The following is a 16,763-nucleotide window of genomic DNA, read 5'->3' as shown; positions in this document are numbered from 1 at the left end:
CTTCTTGGTGGCTTTGTCTAAGGAAGCTCGAGCAAGATCTGCCTCCTCTTTTAAAGATTTGGCGAAAGTGTAAGCGGACGGACTTTGTCCAGCGTAACCGGTAGCCAAACTTTGTGGAGTCGCCGATTGCCTCCTGTTGCTAGTTCGAACGGACTCCGTCCAGTCGATTCGCTCTTTTGTAAGTTATATGAGAACTACGTCGTGCCCAAAAGTCTACTCCAGTCTCTTTGGTTGGCACTCACATAGTGTCTCAGATATAACTCTAGCAATGCGTTGACCCTTTTTGTTTGCCCATCAGTTTGTGGATGGAAGCTGGTTGAGAATGCTAAATTGGTCCCCATCAATTTGAACAATTCAGACCAAAACTTCCTGGTGAAGCGAGGATCCCTATCGCTCACAATCGTCTTTGGGAATCCCCAATGCTTCACGATATTCTTTAAAAACAACTTGGCTGTATCGATAGCCGTAACGTCAGATGGTGCCGCTATAAAAGTGCTATACTTTGAGAAACGATCAACCACTACTATGATCGACCCGTGCCCCTCAGACTTTGGTAGGGTTGTGATGTAATCCATTGATATGCTTTCGAATGGATATTCCGGCACGGGTAATGGTTGGAGCAAACCGCCTGGTTGTTGTTGCTCGATCTTGTCTTGTTGGCAAACAAGACATGTCCGCACATAAGCTTCCACATCCTCACGCATCCTGGGACAATAATACGAATCCTCCATCAGCGCCATGGTGCGATGTATTCCTGGGTGGCCTGCCCATTTTGAATCATGAATTTCCTTCAAGACATCTCGTCGTAAACTTCCCCACTTGGGTATGAACACTCGATTTCTTTTTGTCATGAGTAACCCGCCGTCGACCCAAAACCTTCGAGTCTTGCCATTTTTAGCAAACTCCATTAGGCTTAGTGCATTAGGATCCTTCTCTAGGCCCTCCCGAATGCGTTCCCTTAGGTCGGTCTCCGGTTGACTAATGGCGACCAGCTCTGCCTTGCGGCTTAATGCGTCGGCTACACGATTGGTAACTCCCGGCTTGTATTCCAATGTGTAGTCGTACTCAGCTAGGAATTCTTGCCACCTAGCCTTCTTAGGAGTTAGCTTCTTCTGTGTTTGGAAGTAGCTAGTGGTTACGTTGTCAGTCCGGACCATGAACCTGCTCCCCAACAAGTAGTGCCTCCATGTACGTAGGCAATGCACGACCGTCGTCATCTCTTTTTCATGGACGATGTATCGCCGTTCTGTGTCGTTTAACTTCCAGCTTTCGTATGCAATAGGGTGTCCATCTTGAATCAACACACCTCCGATGGAAAAGTCAGATGCATCGGTCTACACCTCGTACTCCTTGGTATGGTCCGACAGTGCTAACACCGGTTGTTTGGTGACTTTGGCCTTGAGTCCCTCGAAGGCTTCTACACACTTTTCATCCCACCTCCATGATCGATCTTTCTTCAAGAGGTCGGTCAAGGGAGCAACTATTTTGAGTACCCTGTGATGAACTTGCGGTAGTAATTCACCAAACCAAGGAATGAACGAAGTTGAGGCACAGTTTTAGGCGCTTCCCATTCTCGAATGGCTTTGAACTTGACCTCATCCATCATAATGCACCCTGACTTCACTCGATGGCCTAGAAACATCACTTGATCTTGGGCAAACGAGCACTTCTCCCATTTGGCGTATAACTCATTCTCTCGCAAGGCTTGGAGAACCAATCACAAATGTTCCACATGCTCATGCAACGTGGACGAGTATACGACAATATCGTCAATGTAACTACCACAAACTTATCCAAGTAAGGGTGGAAAACCTTGTTCATAAGTGTGCAAAATGTGGCTGGTGCATTCGTAAGGCCAAAAGGCATGACAAGGAATTCATAAGACCCATACCTCGTAACCATAGTGGTCTTCGTCGCATCCCCTTTTGCAATCCTCACTTGCCAATATCCGGATCGCAAGTCTATCTTCGAGAACCACTTGGCTCCTCCAAGTTGATCGAATAGCTCACCAACGATCGGGATTGGGTATTTATTCCGGACTGTCAGCTTGTTCAGCGCACGATAGTCCACACACATCCTTAATGACCCATCATGCTTCTTTTGGAAAAGCACCGGGGCACCGTAGGGCGATTTAGATGGCTGGATGATTCCCGCATCGAGCAACCCTTTCAATTGCTTCTGCAACTCCTTTAACTCGGGAAGTGCCATTCTATAGGGCGTGCGAGAGGGTGGTAAAGCATCCGTCACCAACTCGATTTTGTGGTCCACATCCCGTTTTGGCGGCAATTTCCTTGGGAGTTCGTTGGGCATCGTGTCTTTAAACTCCTCAAACAGTTCTTGGACTTCTTTGGGAACTTCTACTTCCACCTTGGAATCGTCCTCATCTTCCATTACAGCGAAAGCGACAAATGCCTCTTCACCTCGCTAGAGGCCTCGGCTGAATTGTATGGCCGATAACATTCCCATTCCGTTTAGTTCTCTTTTCACCGTTATTGCACTCGTCCTTTCGTGATCCAAGATGACCAACGAATTAGAGTAAGGAATTATGCATGCACGTACCTGATCGAACCATCGTAGTCCTAGTACTACGTCGTAATCGTCAATGGGGATTACTAAGAATGAAACCTTTCCGTTCCAGTCTCCGATTTGGATTTTCACGTCCTTAGCTTCACCGACCACCAGCTTGGCTTTCGAGTTCACGGACTTGATGGTCCCCCTTGATTGATTGATGTGGAGACCAAGCGCCTTAGCCACTCCTTCACGCATGAAGTTGTGGGTTGCACCAGTATCGACAAGGGCTTTCACGCGCTTTCCCTCGATCACGGCCTCCACAAACATTAAACCCCTCTTCGTTCCTTTGAGTGGCTCAACAACGCTAGCCTTAACAGCATTGAACAACTTCAAAGATCCCAGTTGAGCTCCTTCATCATCGGAAGATTCAACTCCTTGGACTGCCGCCACATTCTTCCCTTTGAAAGGACACATGAACTTGATGTGGTTGGTGGCACCACAAATATGACAAGTTTTAGGCTTACCCGTTTCGTTGGCTTGCCTTCCGGGATTGTTGTTTGGTTGCCCCTTCTTAGGTGGGCGGTCTCCCCCACCTCTCTCTTTGTTATCCTTATTGAACTTTTGTCTATCAACAGACGCTTTAATCTCAATCAGTCTTTCTGCAATCGTAAATGCCTCCGAGACGTTCTGCACTTTTGCCCTTTGTAGTTCTAACTACGCCCACGTCTTTAAGCCGTTAACAAATATGAACATGGCCTCCTGTTCGGTGAGACCAGGTAACTCTAGCATCAACTCTTGGACTCTCTAACATACTCCTTTATGGATTGTGAGTGTGTAAGTTGGCTTAAACGCTTTCGAGCTTCGAAATCAGCGTTTTCGGGTAAGAACTGACGTTTGAATTCGGTCTTAAAATCCACCCATGTTTCCATTCATAACGTACCTCGTTCAATGTCGGCTTCACGCCTCCTCCACCACAATAATGCCATATCTACCAAGAAAAATGGCGCCGTTTGCAACTTGATGTGATCCTCAAGTATGTTGGATGCCTTAAAGTACCTCTCCATGTTCCATAGGAAGTCATCCACTTCCCTTGCGCTCCTTAAGCCTTTGAATGAAGTTGGTTTGGGAACATCAATTCGATGAGGTGACGCACCTCGAAGTTCTCCTCCTCCATTCCACCCAATCCGCCCCTCCACGTCTTCAATCCTTCCCATCATTTCCCTTCGGAAGGCATTGATCGTGTCTTGGACTTCTCCACGGACTACTCCAAGTACCTCATTCCGGATATCATTAATATTTACTTGAACCATCTCAAGCACTTCGTCATGAATGCTATGTTTCGAGTTGTTGAGGATTCCCATGATTTCATTCTCCAGCTTTTCCCCTTCCTCATCAAGCGCCTTCACCCTATCGGCCACTATGATAAACACCTCGAGAGCTTCTTGGTGCTCGCTCATGCCTTCCTCAAGCCGGGTCACCCGAGCTTCCATGGCAGCACTTCTCTCGACGGACTTGCCCCTCCTAGGCACTTTGTCCACTTGTTCAACGATCGAAACCTTCGTGACGTTGACACTTGAATCCATCTCTTGCAACTTGAGTGCGGAAGCACAACCTTGCTCTGATACTACTTGTCACGGGCTAAAATTAGATTCGTGTGGCACTAGGCTAGATCGACTCAGATTCTAGCTAGTAAGCATTTTTTCAAAATACAAGAAGAACTCAAACGCAAGAATACTTAGAGTCTTAGAGAGATAAACAAAACTTGAAAATAAGGTTGTATTAAAATGATTACTTGGTAATTACATTGTAATACCTCTAAGGTATTTATAGTACTTATAACGTATTAAATTAGGAATTGTCTATCAATTATAATTTAATTACACTAATTTAGAATATCTCTTCCTTAATTAGAATATATCATGTAATCTCTTCCTTATTTAGAATATCTTCTAATATCTTCCTTAATTAGAAAATTCATTGGGTCTTCTTAGCGATTGAGTTTCCCCTTGGGCTAAGAACATTAGCGTACTATGAGGCCAAGACTTTAATGAGCCTTGATATCCCCTAGATCGGGTCGTGACACTTATGAGCCGTGACATAGAGCTCTATTAATTAATATTTAACCAAATAAACATGGTAGAATATTTGATATGATTTTACGATTAGATGTACTTTTAAACTATTCAAATGATTAAGATAGTAAAATTTTTACAAGTTTATAAATAATTTTAATATTATATGATTTTACAGAAAAAAAGAATTTATATTTATAAATTAAGAAAAAATTATTTTAATGTTATTAATTTTATAAATATAATTATTTATTTTTATATTATTATTATTTATTATTAATGTCACTAATTTAATTATTGAATTTTAAAAAATTAATAGTTTTTTATTCCCGAAATATTGAGAGTTTTAACTATTAATTTGAATATATTTAATAGTTAAAATAATGATATCAATTTTTTTATTTATTTATAAATATTCTTATATATAATAAGTTAACTACATTTAAAAATCTAGTTTTATATAACAATAACAATAAATAAATAAATAAATCTAAAATGCAAATTAATCTGACTAAGACTTTTCAATTTCCAACCAAAAATAATCTCAATAAAGTTCAGGCCAGTTGATTCAAGAAATTATCATATAAATATTCAAGATTAATTACACTTATTTCTCATATAAAGATTTATTTATCAGCATAAAATAAAAAATATATAATCTCACGTTTATTCTCTCTATAATATCGCGAGGAATTAGCGTTATCAAACAATGCCGCACCAAACAAACAAACGTTAGCTAGCATCGGCGTCGGCGTTCGCCGACACTTCCCACCCTGCAGGTTTTTCCGGCGCATCCTCGTACGATTCATTAGCGACCCGAGAAGTTACCTCCTGAACCTGTTTTTGAGAAAGACGACCAGAAACATATCTGGAGCAAGAACGGACAGTCATGAACTGATCAATATCAAGACTGTTCTCAAACAACATAAACATAATATGGAAGTAGATATTTTTAGTAGGCGGCAAATCAACTCTGATTTGGGTAATTTCAAACGACATACGAAATCTCTCAAGTTGAATTCCCTCGAGTTCTATAATTGACCCATAACGGAACGTCCCTTTAATGCTGCTGTCGTACAACAACGGATAATCAAAGTCGACTGTGCATGAACTTCTTAGCTTGAGCTCGAAGTTGTTGTCTTTATCCATAGAGAAAGACTTTACGGAATTTGGAAACAACCCACTCGGAAGCCCAAACTGTGGGAGGACTTCGTGGATACTCATCACCTGTATCTCCTCCTCGCCGGCGCCGGCGCCGGAGATTACTAAGCATGTCAGTAGGAGCAGCTGAATTACAGGAGACATCATTAATTAATTGCCACTTGCTTTTCGGGCGCCGTCTAGTTAGAGAGAGAAAGTTGGATGAGTTAGGGCATGCAAACTGATTGGTTTTTAATGTAGATATATATACTGATATTTTTATGTTTGGTACGTGTAGAATTGTAGTTGAATTACTTATAACTCAATTCTTAATTATGTTATTGATTGAGAAATTATTAATTAGAATTAATTAAGAATAATAGGTGTTTAAGAAGACTCTCTACATGTGAAAGTATAAATCAATTGAACACCGGGCTTTAAGAAATCTAAATTGATTTGTTTAAATATTATTATATTTTTTTTAATTTGAAGAGAGGAAAATGATAATAATTTGTGATTATTGTGTGAAGGTTGGAATTATTTATTAAAAAATAATAATTTAAAATATAAATTATTTTAATATTTAATTGAGTGATGTAAAATTAGAGTGAAATAATATTTTATCAATTTAATTTATTTAAATAATTCAAACTTAATAAGCCTTATATTATAATATTCTTCGATATTAATAAAAAATAAAATTAAGATCACAACTCTAATTAATATGACTTAAACAGGAAAAACATTAGAGAGGGCATCTATAATATATATTATTTAATAAATATTTTAATTAAATTTAAAATTTATTTTATTTATATATATATATATATATATAAATATATATATATATATAAAATAAATTAATATCTATATATATTATATCTCAATTTATTTTCAAAATTTTATATTTTATTTATATAATTATTATAATTATATACTTTTAACAAAATCATAAATATACATATTTATTAATATATCTATACACATAATTATAAATAAAATTAACTACAATTATTAGTTTAAATACTCATAATTTGAACACAAATATTATATATATATATATATATATATATATTTAAAGAGTTTTTAAAAGAGAATATATATATTATTGTTCTTATTTAATAAACTATTCATATTTTAATTTTTAAGTTTCATTACATAAAAAATAATTTTTTATTTTATTTTCATATTATGGATAATATTTTGTATTTTATAATTATATTTTTGTTTTATTGTAAATTCTTTTTATTATTATTATATATATATATATATATATATATATATATATGTGAATTTTTTTTGACATTTTTCATTAACCTTAAGCTTGTTTTTTCATATACTTTTTTATTATTTTTAAAACACTCAATTTTTTTTAATTCTCTCTCCCATTTATAGAATTCATTCATGTTATATTCTACTCATGTTTATCGATTGTTTTTTTTAATTTTATTTTAATTTTTTTTATCTAAGTACATACATTTTCTTGGTGTAACTTCTAAAATACTCAACTTTTTATACATTTCTTTCCTCCATCTAAATGTATATATTTTTTCTTAGTGAGTCAAATAAAACAGTCTTGTCACAAATTATGATTAATTTTATAAATTTAATTATATTTTAATAATTTTCCTTTTTAACTAAAATGTGTACAAAAATTTAAAATTGAAACAATATTTATAGAGAAAAAGAATAATATTGTAATGAATTTATATTAAATTATTGATTTTATATTTAATTTATATGCATTAAGTTATGTTTATAAGGAAATTAATATAATAATAATCTAAAAATAATATTAATCAAAATATTTAATATTCTTAATAATATTATAATAATATCTATATTATTATTATTATTATCTTAATTAAGAAATAATAATTTGAATTGACAATATAAAAAAAATCTCCCAACAATTCCCATTTAACCTAAACATAATCCAAGCCATCCAACCACACTTGAGTTGATATAATGGACAAATGAAATATCCTCTTTATAGATTTTAATGTTTTTGCATCTAAGTTGTGAGGCACAATATATAATATGTTTTGCCTTTTATATAATGCTAAGAAATTGATATCTATTAATTATATATATACATATTAAAGTTTAATGATACAAACTTATATTTAATTATATCCATAGTTAAAATATATTTCAATACTTTAAACCAAATAAAATGCTATTTTTTAACTTAAAATACAAAATAAAACTATATATAGAGATGAAAGAAAAAACTACAAATTTTCAAATTTGACATAGATCTCAATCCAACCGGGAAGTATAATTCCATTCAATGTACTTTATAGGTACTTATTAGATCAAAGAAAAAAAACTACTTTTAATTCCAAATTTAATCATTTTTCATTAAAATTCTAATTATATGATTTTTATTTATAAAAGAGCAGTTTCAAACAGGTTCAACATTTTAGGCTCTATTTTTTTGGGAAAAACGACTTAGCGTTATTTCATTAAAAAATCCGAAAAACGGGAAAAAAAACCACGAGTTTAAGAGATCATTCTAGACAGACCTAGAATGATTTTGAAGTCGTAACATTCTAAATAAATGCTAAAAACGTAAATGAATTATCTGTTTACAATGCTTTCAATTTTAGTGAGTTTAAAAAACGGTAAATTCCAGTTCCTACATATATGTTTAAATTAGAAATAGAGAAGATACATCTTCTATATATATATAACTTTCCTCAATAAAAAATATAAATATAAATAATTGATAAAGGCGTAAGAACTCGGTTTCATATATATCATAATTTTGAGTTTTCACACCTATATATAATTTGTTATATTTATTTTATTTGGAACTAACTTATATTATATAAATGTATGATCAGTAACTTTACAAAGAAGTTGTTAATTAAGATACAAATTAACTCAACTGAAAAATAATGAAAATTGAAAGAAAAGATATCAATTATACATGATCGAATCCAAAGTCTTTAACTACTTATTCAGATATCTTTTCTTGAACTTTTCATTATTTGATTTGTCTTTCCTTATTTATACTATTTTGTTATTGAATAAAAATCTTAATTATACTAAAGAAACCTTCATATCATAGGATATATATATATATATATATATATATATATATATATATATATATATTATCTTAGTAAGAATGGAATGTACCTAGAATTTATTTGTTGAAATTAAAATTGGAATGAATTCACATTTACCAAGTTTTTCATCTCAATTTCATTCTTCATGTAATTACTATTATTTTAAATAAAATTGGCCAAATTAACAAAACTGCATTATTTGGATAAAAAGAAAGTACTAATCTTATCTATACATAAATATTGATTTTTTTACTCTAAAAATGTGAAATAATCCTTAATTTTCTAAATATTTCTAATTTAATTCACTATTTATTTTATAATTCTTAAAAATAGGTAACATCTACGTTAATCTACAAATTTCATTTAAAAATTTTCCAAAAACATTTGGAGCCCACCCTAACATCAAATCCTGAATACGTCCTTGTTGCCCTGTATCTCTAATTATATAAGGTAAGACACACCAGATTAAAACTAAGAACAAAATTATTGAAAAATAAGAAATAAGTTGGAAAATGAAATAATAAAAACAAAGTTCTATTCAAAATTTATATAACAGTACAGCTACAGTCCAAGAAAGGAAATACAAATTAATACTACGTTCTCAATATTGAGAAGTGAAATTGTTTTTTTACCTTTAATAAATTCAAGTTACATATCCTACCGCAACAAAAAATAACTATTACTTGAACATAATTAGGTTTTTGCGACGCATCGGCAAAAGTTTAAACCGCCACATAACTTTAATGAAATGTTTTCACTAAACTGCGATAATCAAGAAAGACCAGTTGACAATTCTTACATTTTGTTCAATAAGATCGGTTAAGTTTTGTTAAGAAATATTGCGAGGGTCTACCATGATCTATTCTTGTAAATGGAGTGTCATTTTATCTGGTGATATATATATGGCAGAAGAGCATAGTTTTTTAGATTGTTATACTGTGGCAAATTTCTAGAAAATGGAGAACATTTAAAACTCATTGCTCTTAATTTTCAAGACAAATACTTGTTTTTCTTAATTTTGTTTATTATTATTTTATAAATGGTCCGAATATGAGAAACTACCACTAAGCTAGAGATAAGTCTCCACTTAATTTTATTATTATTACTTTTATTGTTGTGCTTAAAAGATTTTATTTAATTTGCATAAGTCATTTACAAAATTAAACATTAATTAAGACAACCAAATTGAATCTAATAATTTGTTGTTAAGAAACTATAAGTGATTTTTTCTATGATAACTTTTTAAACCATTTAATAGCTAGTACTGTACTTATAAGCTCATATGAATTGTTTTATAAAACAAATAATTAAATTACAAGAGCCATTTATGCTTATAAGACCTAATCAATTAATTGTTTGTGAGGAGTGTATTTTAAGACAATATCGATCTTGTTTGCGAGAAGTGTATGTTAAGTCATGTATATATTAAGTTGTTATTTGTGACTTCATGGTGAAACATTTGGTTCATTTCTTAATTGATGTTTCATTACATAATTTATTGTTTTCATATAGACTAATTAAAGTGATCCTTTGGATTGATGTGCATGCAGCCTAGTTTTCTTGTCAGATACAATTGAATTATTATTTATGGAACAGACCACAATGGAGTTTTCTGTCCAAGGATTTGGACAAATAGGCTTAATTAAGTCGTAGGTTGATACTAAAATAGATAGTGAAATTTATGTAAATATTCAAGACTTTAACTCTTCAAGGTATCTTAATTTTTAAGAAACCTAGCTACTAGCTACTTATATGTCACATTTTCAAAATCATATACATATATATAGATAGCATTCTCCTACTATTTTCACACCACACCACACCACAAAACAAAACACCAATAAACTAATTAAACCTATCTTTTCTCTCTGAAGTACATAATTAATATGGGTAGCTTGATTGGGCATGTGCTACCAGGCATTGGCTTCTTCCTAATTGGGTTATGGCAATTGGTAAACCACATCAAACTCCATGCTCGCCATCCCAAGTCATACACCTCTGTCCCATTCTTCCCAATTAAGAAGTCGAGGTATGGCGAACTCTATTTCATGATGATAGGCAGCACAATCTCCATTCTCATGGAGCTCTTTGTGGGTCCTGTGAAACACCATCCTTTCGACACCGATGGGACCATCCCAACCACCCACCTTCACAATTTTGAGCATGCTTCCATTTCCTTGACCATTTTAACCTACGCTGTTTTTGCTAAGATCTTGGACCGTTTTGGACGTCCCAATTCCAAGTATGGTATGACCTTGGCATTGGGAGTATTGGCATTTTGGCAAGAGTACATCCTCTTCCACCTCCACTCAACTGACCATATGGGATTGGAGGGGCACTATCATTGGTTTCTTCAGATTCTTATCCTCGTATCGCTCATTACCACTGTCCTCGGTATTCCATACCCAAAGAGCTTCATGGTCAGCTTTGTTAGATCCTTTAGTATTGTTTTTCAGGGTGTGTGGTACAATGTGATGGGAATCATGCTTTGGACAAAGGCTTTGATGCCCAAAGGTTGTTTCATGCACTTGGAGGAAGCCCACTATGTGGTGAGGTGCAATACACAAGAAGCTCTAGACAGGGCCAAAGCACTAACCACACTCGAATTCAGCTGGTACTTGGTTATATGCATTGTCCTCACCATGTGTTTATACTTGTACATGATCAAAGTCTACCCCGAGCAAGATGAGCATGAGGCTTCGGCAAAATTTTTATCAGATGATCATCAAGAAGAGAAGGAACTCGTTGATGCTGAGGCTCAAAAGAAAAGCCGCAACTTTGGGCTCTTAGATGTTTTCATTAGTAAGATTTACAAGGGATCCAAAGCATAATCATGAGAGGTAAGAATTGAAAGAGATTAATGAAGACACAATGATATACATTTATGTTAGTGTACGTGTGATCAGATCCAGTGTAATGGTTTATGTTTGCTTCAATTGATTTGCGTTTGATGTATCCTATTAATGTTGGAATGTGACAAATTAATTTTCAATAGATTAAAGTGATCTTAATCAATCTTCTTCAAATATTTATTTAATATATAGTATGAATATACATACAAGTTATCACTTAGAAATATACAATATTTGATTATATAACCAAATTTTCAACAAAAAAATGATGTTATTGATACGATAGCTATAAATTATAGCTGCACTTTTAAAAAAGTAGTTAAATATTTATAGTTTCTGTAGAAAACAAAACTTACTTCTACTGGCGCAAAACCCGGGCGCATAAATGCGCCGGTAATCATAAAGCGTCGTTTAAGGTGTGGTCAGTAAAAATGATTAGCGTTGTGCCACAAATTGGCGACGTTTTGGGTTTATATATTTAGAATTTAATTATATTTCGATTTTTAATATCTTTTATACATAAGAACTAAAATTTATAATTAAGATAAAAATATATATATTGCAATTATCAACAAATCTCACTTGATAAATCATATGAAACATGAGAAATTAATAAAAGTAACATATTCATTTGCATATCTAATAGAAAACTTTATAAAAATTCATGTCATATATCACTAGTGTAAATGTGTTCAATTGCGACAGTAAACACTGTCGCTATTGTGTACTTTCCTGTCGCTAAAGGTCAACAGCCACAGTAGATAGACCTGTCGCCAACTGACGCTATTGGTTCTGTAGCTAAAATGTGGCTACAGGAATAAGTACTGTCGCTAAAAGAATGGCTACAGGAATAAATTACTGTTGCTAAAAGATTGAATACATAAATTTAAAACAGTCATTCAATGTCTACTATATCTATTATTAACTAAAAAGAATATTAAAACCATTTTAAAATACAATTTTTTAATACTAAAATTAAATATTTATATTACTCTATTAAGTGAATAAAAAATACATCAAATCTAAATTTGAACTCTAACATGTTCCAATATTTTTCTCAACAATCATCGTTTACTATTGTAATCCATAATCATCAAAGTAATTCCTGCCAAAAATCAAAAAATTAATAAGATCATCACTTGATAAAAAATTAAGTCAATCTAAAATAATAAGTCTTTAATCCAATGATCAAATAGTTTAATTTGTCCTAATATACCCATTAAGAATTTAACATTATAATCATCATGATGATCCACAAACATGTCAATCAATCAAGTATTTCTTATATATTAGGTAAAAAACTAAAATTATTCCATTTTTTATGGTAACCTTTCTTCATAATAATAATTGTAGAAGGAAATATTTCAAAGCGAGAAATAAGGCCTAAAAGTTTATGTGAGAATAATGGATGAATCTTGTCTCCAACAAAACAATAAAAAAAGCACATCAACTTAATAACTATCTTTTCAAGAAATCACTATTTGAAATAAATAATAATAATGAAAACATCAATGAATTAGCTATTTGAAGTAAACTTACCATATAATGATATTTTCTTGTATTGTTGTTATCAAGGTTGTTACTAGTAAACTAATTTGTTGAATTACCACTAACTAGTTTTATCTCCTGCAAAATAATAAAAATATTTTTTTTTAAGAATATCAATTCTGAAATGATGACATGAAAATGCATATATGAAAGTGTATAACCTCGAACGTGTTTGGTCATCAGCAAGAAAATAAGATCATGTTCCTAAAATGAGCAATAAGAAGTGAAGTCCGTCCTGAAATTTGATAAAAATAAAAAAATCTCAAGAGTGTTAGTAAATAAATAATAGGGCCTGGTTCATTAAACAATAAAAGTATAACATAGTTGTACAAAACTCTTCTAAATTTTGACACTATTAATCAATATAATAAAAATCAGAACCAATATAAATCAGTAGTCTACTAAGCTAATTTAGGTAGAGACAGAGTTATCATATACCATAAATGTCTTTTCTTCCATTTAATATGGGCAAGAATAGTGTCTCAAAAAGTTCTCGAATATTAACATGGTCATGCTGCTCCAAATGTCATTAACAAGTCTTTACACTCAAATCTGTTATATACGTCTGAATAACAAAAGAATATACAATTAGTTTTTCTCTCAAACATCAATAACTCACAACAAATATTGTAATATGTATTTGGTCATACCAACACTGACTACATATGAATGGATTGTATGTTAGATGTAACAATATTAGGTATCTGTGAGACCAAATAACAAAAAAGGTAATCACTAATAACAAACTTCTTATAGTCCAATAGAAAACTATTATCAAGATGATTATAGATCCATTAAGGGTTTTATCATGTTTGTTTCCTTTTTCTGAAGATATAATCAGGTCCCAATACAAATTTTTTATGTGAATAATCAAAGATAAAGAGATCAAACCTGAAGACTAAGAGTCCTCCATTTGAGATCAGTTAGGAATAGTAGAATCTGAGGATACTTCTCTTCCAAATATTGCCAAAATTATTCTGAGATAAAAATTCAGTTCAATTAAAGGATCTCTATAAAAAATAATGAACTATAATTTTTTTAATTACGAACCAGAAGAATCGTAAGAGAGTCAGCCACAACAATGTCTCTGTCAATTAGTACTGGTACAACACAAAGATAATTCAGTTTCTCAAATTCTACAAGCCAACAACAAAATGAAATATTCAAAAGAATCATGTCAGGACACATCTATCTCGAGTCTCGACATGAACAACGGAAAATAAATAATTATTTTGATTTCAGTAAAACCAATGAAACATCGCTCTAATCTTTCTTAGGGTTAAAAATGCCTACATAAGCTTCTTGCCTACAAATACCACAGATCTAGTCTCTCCGAACGAATATTCCACATTTTAGAGTTATTAAGATAAACTAAAATGGTTGTCCAAGCTCCTAGGTACACCTATCATTTTATATAAATTAAAAATTTCCAAACTGTAACTTAGTTTCCAAATCTGACTAAAATGGAGTTTTACCTGGGTCGTGCAACGAGCAACTACATCCCATTTATTGCAAGTTCTTCTACTGTTCTCCGTCCATACCCCATAATCTATTATGTGCAACAGAGTTCAAACACATCAGATCTTTAAAAATTGTTCAACATTCAAGCTTAAAAAATACTCACCCAATTACAACAAAGAATGCATAACCATCCATGTGATAGGACTCAACATTTTTTGTATCATTATTCTAAAATATAATTTCCATGAAAGCCTTGTAAATTCCATTTATGATAGATGTATCAACATTCGGAGTTCTCCCATGAATCTATTTGGGAAATCGAGATTGTATACTCCAAAAACAGCGAATTGCAGAGCTAGTCTCATCGGTATTAAAGGTGCTAAATAAGAAATATGAGTTGTGTGCCATTTTCCATCTATAATTTCTTCTAGTTTATTAACAATGACATAAAAAATCGTCACTGTAATATCACCATGTTTGAAGGATCATGTGGATTTGGACGGACAACGCACCAGCTGAAATATCCCATCTAGCTAGAAAAAAACCATAAAACATAAGTCTCGTATGGTGTTGAACTGTGTATGAACCTTTTGTTTCCACAAGTAACAAGTTATGATTTTAGATTCTGAAATTCAAGCTAGTGGAGATGCTTATGATCTATGAAACGGTAGTTCTATCCTGGTTCAAAAAATATTCTCTCGTAAACATTACCTTCAGGAACCGTGATTGATCATAGCGATAAGGATCTAATTCGTTAAAAAAAATGTCATCGAGAGGTCCAAGATTGCTAACATTGTCAATATACTTCCTAAGCTATTATAGTTTCAAATATATAAGACTGGCTTAGTGACTTGTACTAAAGAATTAACCTGGAACTGATGAGTTCAATTTTAACTAGACGGTATAGAACAATTTGTTCCTAATACTCCATCCTTCCATGAGTTCTTCCTTTGTTGTATCTCATTCCTGCAATTAAAGTTTGTTTAGTTCTAGAATTGTTTGTTATAATGATACCATGTTAGAAGCAATGACACATCAAGATCATTTCAAATCATAATAACTACATTTCAGTTTGTTGTCACGTTCAAAATCGGGCCTGAAAACTTAATCAATCTAATAACATAAAGAATATGAAATTCACTTGGCTATTTAAATAAAACAAAAATATAAAACCTTTGATGATTAATTAGGTTATTAACATTGGGTTTGGCTAATTAAATTTAGTAAAGCTCACAAGCTATAAAATCTATAAAAAATACAGTTCAATCCACAACTATAACCCAAATGTTGATTATTCTATCCAAGTTTGCACCTAAAATGTCCACAGTTTTATCCAAATAATGCCCAAATCAAATAAAAGAGAGTACTTATACATTTAAAACAAAAATAAATTTTAGTACTCAACCAATACATAATTAGCAATTGTATTGAACCTGAATACATTTAGCATTTATTTATAGAAATGATGAAAATACAGATTAATTTTAGTATTACAATAGTGAAATAAGGCCTAAATAGGATATGGTTTATACCTTCTCCTATGGATAAGTTGTCTTGCTACATGCACATTTATCTTGTGTACCAAAAAACTTATCTTTTGTTTTGCTAGGAGACTTCTTCTGTAAGGACATATAATAAAATGAATCAAGAGAATGTTGTCTGAGTTGGATATACAATGAAGATAAAGTTTACCTGAAATGAAATTAACTTCTCAACTGATTTCCCAGCTATAGAAAAAACATAACAGATTGTGTGTTAAGAGGGAATAAATGAAATTAATCAACCAATTCAGCTAAACTAAATACATACATGACTGAAATGTTTGGTTGAAGTTACTAGTCTCCTTCAAGAGTTGCTCAAACTGAGGTTTATAGTATAAAACACTTTCCATTGAAGAGTAATTGCTTGGTTGCAGAGACTTATACCGTGTAGATAAATAAACTGAAATGATAAACAAAAACTTAATTGTATGCAAATTATAAACAAAAATATTATCAAAAATTCAAGATTCAAGTACCGCAAGAGTGTTCTTACAATGACTACACTTGAAGTATGATTTGTGATAAGGAATTCCATCTACGGACAAAGGTTGAGCAGAAGAA

General features: G+C 32.4%; 2 protein-coding genes and 1 pseudogene across 2 annotated transcripts; 1 reads left to right on the top strand and 2 right to left on the bottom strand.

The window, feature by feature from the left end:
- Positions 1–5,315: 5,315 nt before the first annotated feature.
- On the bottom strand, positions 5,316–5,888 carry LOC124922737. The gene has a single exon (XM_047463450.1). The coding sequence runs from the start codon at positions 5,886–5,888 to the stop codon at positions 5,316–5,318; it is 573 nt and encodes a 190-aa protein (XP_047319406.1).
- Positions 5,889–10,671: 4,783 nt separating this feature from the next.
- LOC124921888 (transmembrane protein 45B-like) lies at positions 10,672–11,815 on the top strand. The gene has a single exon (XM_047462588.1). The coding sequence runs from the start codon at positions 10,687–10,689 to the stop codon at positions 11,629–11,631; it is 945 nt and encodes a 314-aa protein (XP_047318544.1). The 5' UTR covers positions 10,672–10,686; the 3' UTR covers positions 11,632–11,815.
- Positions 11,816–14,321: 2,506 nt separating this feature from the next.
- LOC124922725 lies at positions 14,322–15,216 on the bottom strand (annotated as a pseudogene).
- Between the last annotated feature and the right edge of the window lie 1,547 nt (positions 15,217–16,763).

The sequence above is a fragment of the Impatiens glandulifera genome, chromosome 1 (assembly GCF_907164915.1).
Source record: "Impatiens glandulifera chromosome 1, dImpGla2.1, whole genome shotgun sequence".
Taxonomy (NCBI): domain Eukaryota; kingdom Viridiplantae; phylum Streptophyta; class Magnoliopsida; order Ericales; family Balsaminaceae; genus Impatiens; species Impatiens glandulifera.
Note: the sequence above shows the minus strand (reverse complement) of the source record. Positions and strands in the feature narration are given on the sequence as shown.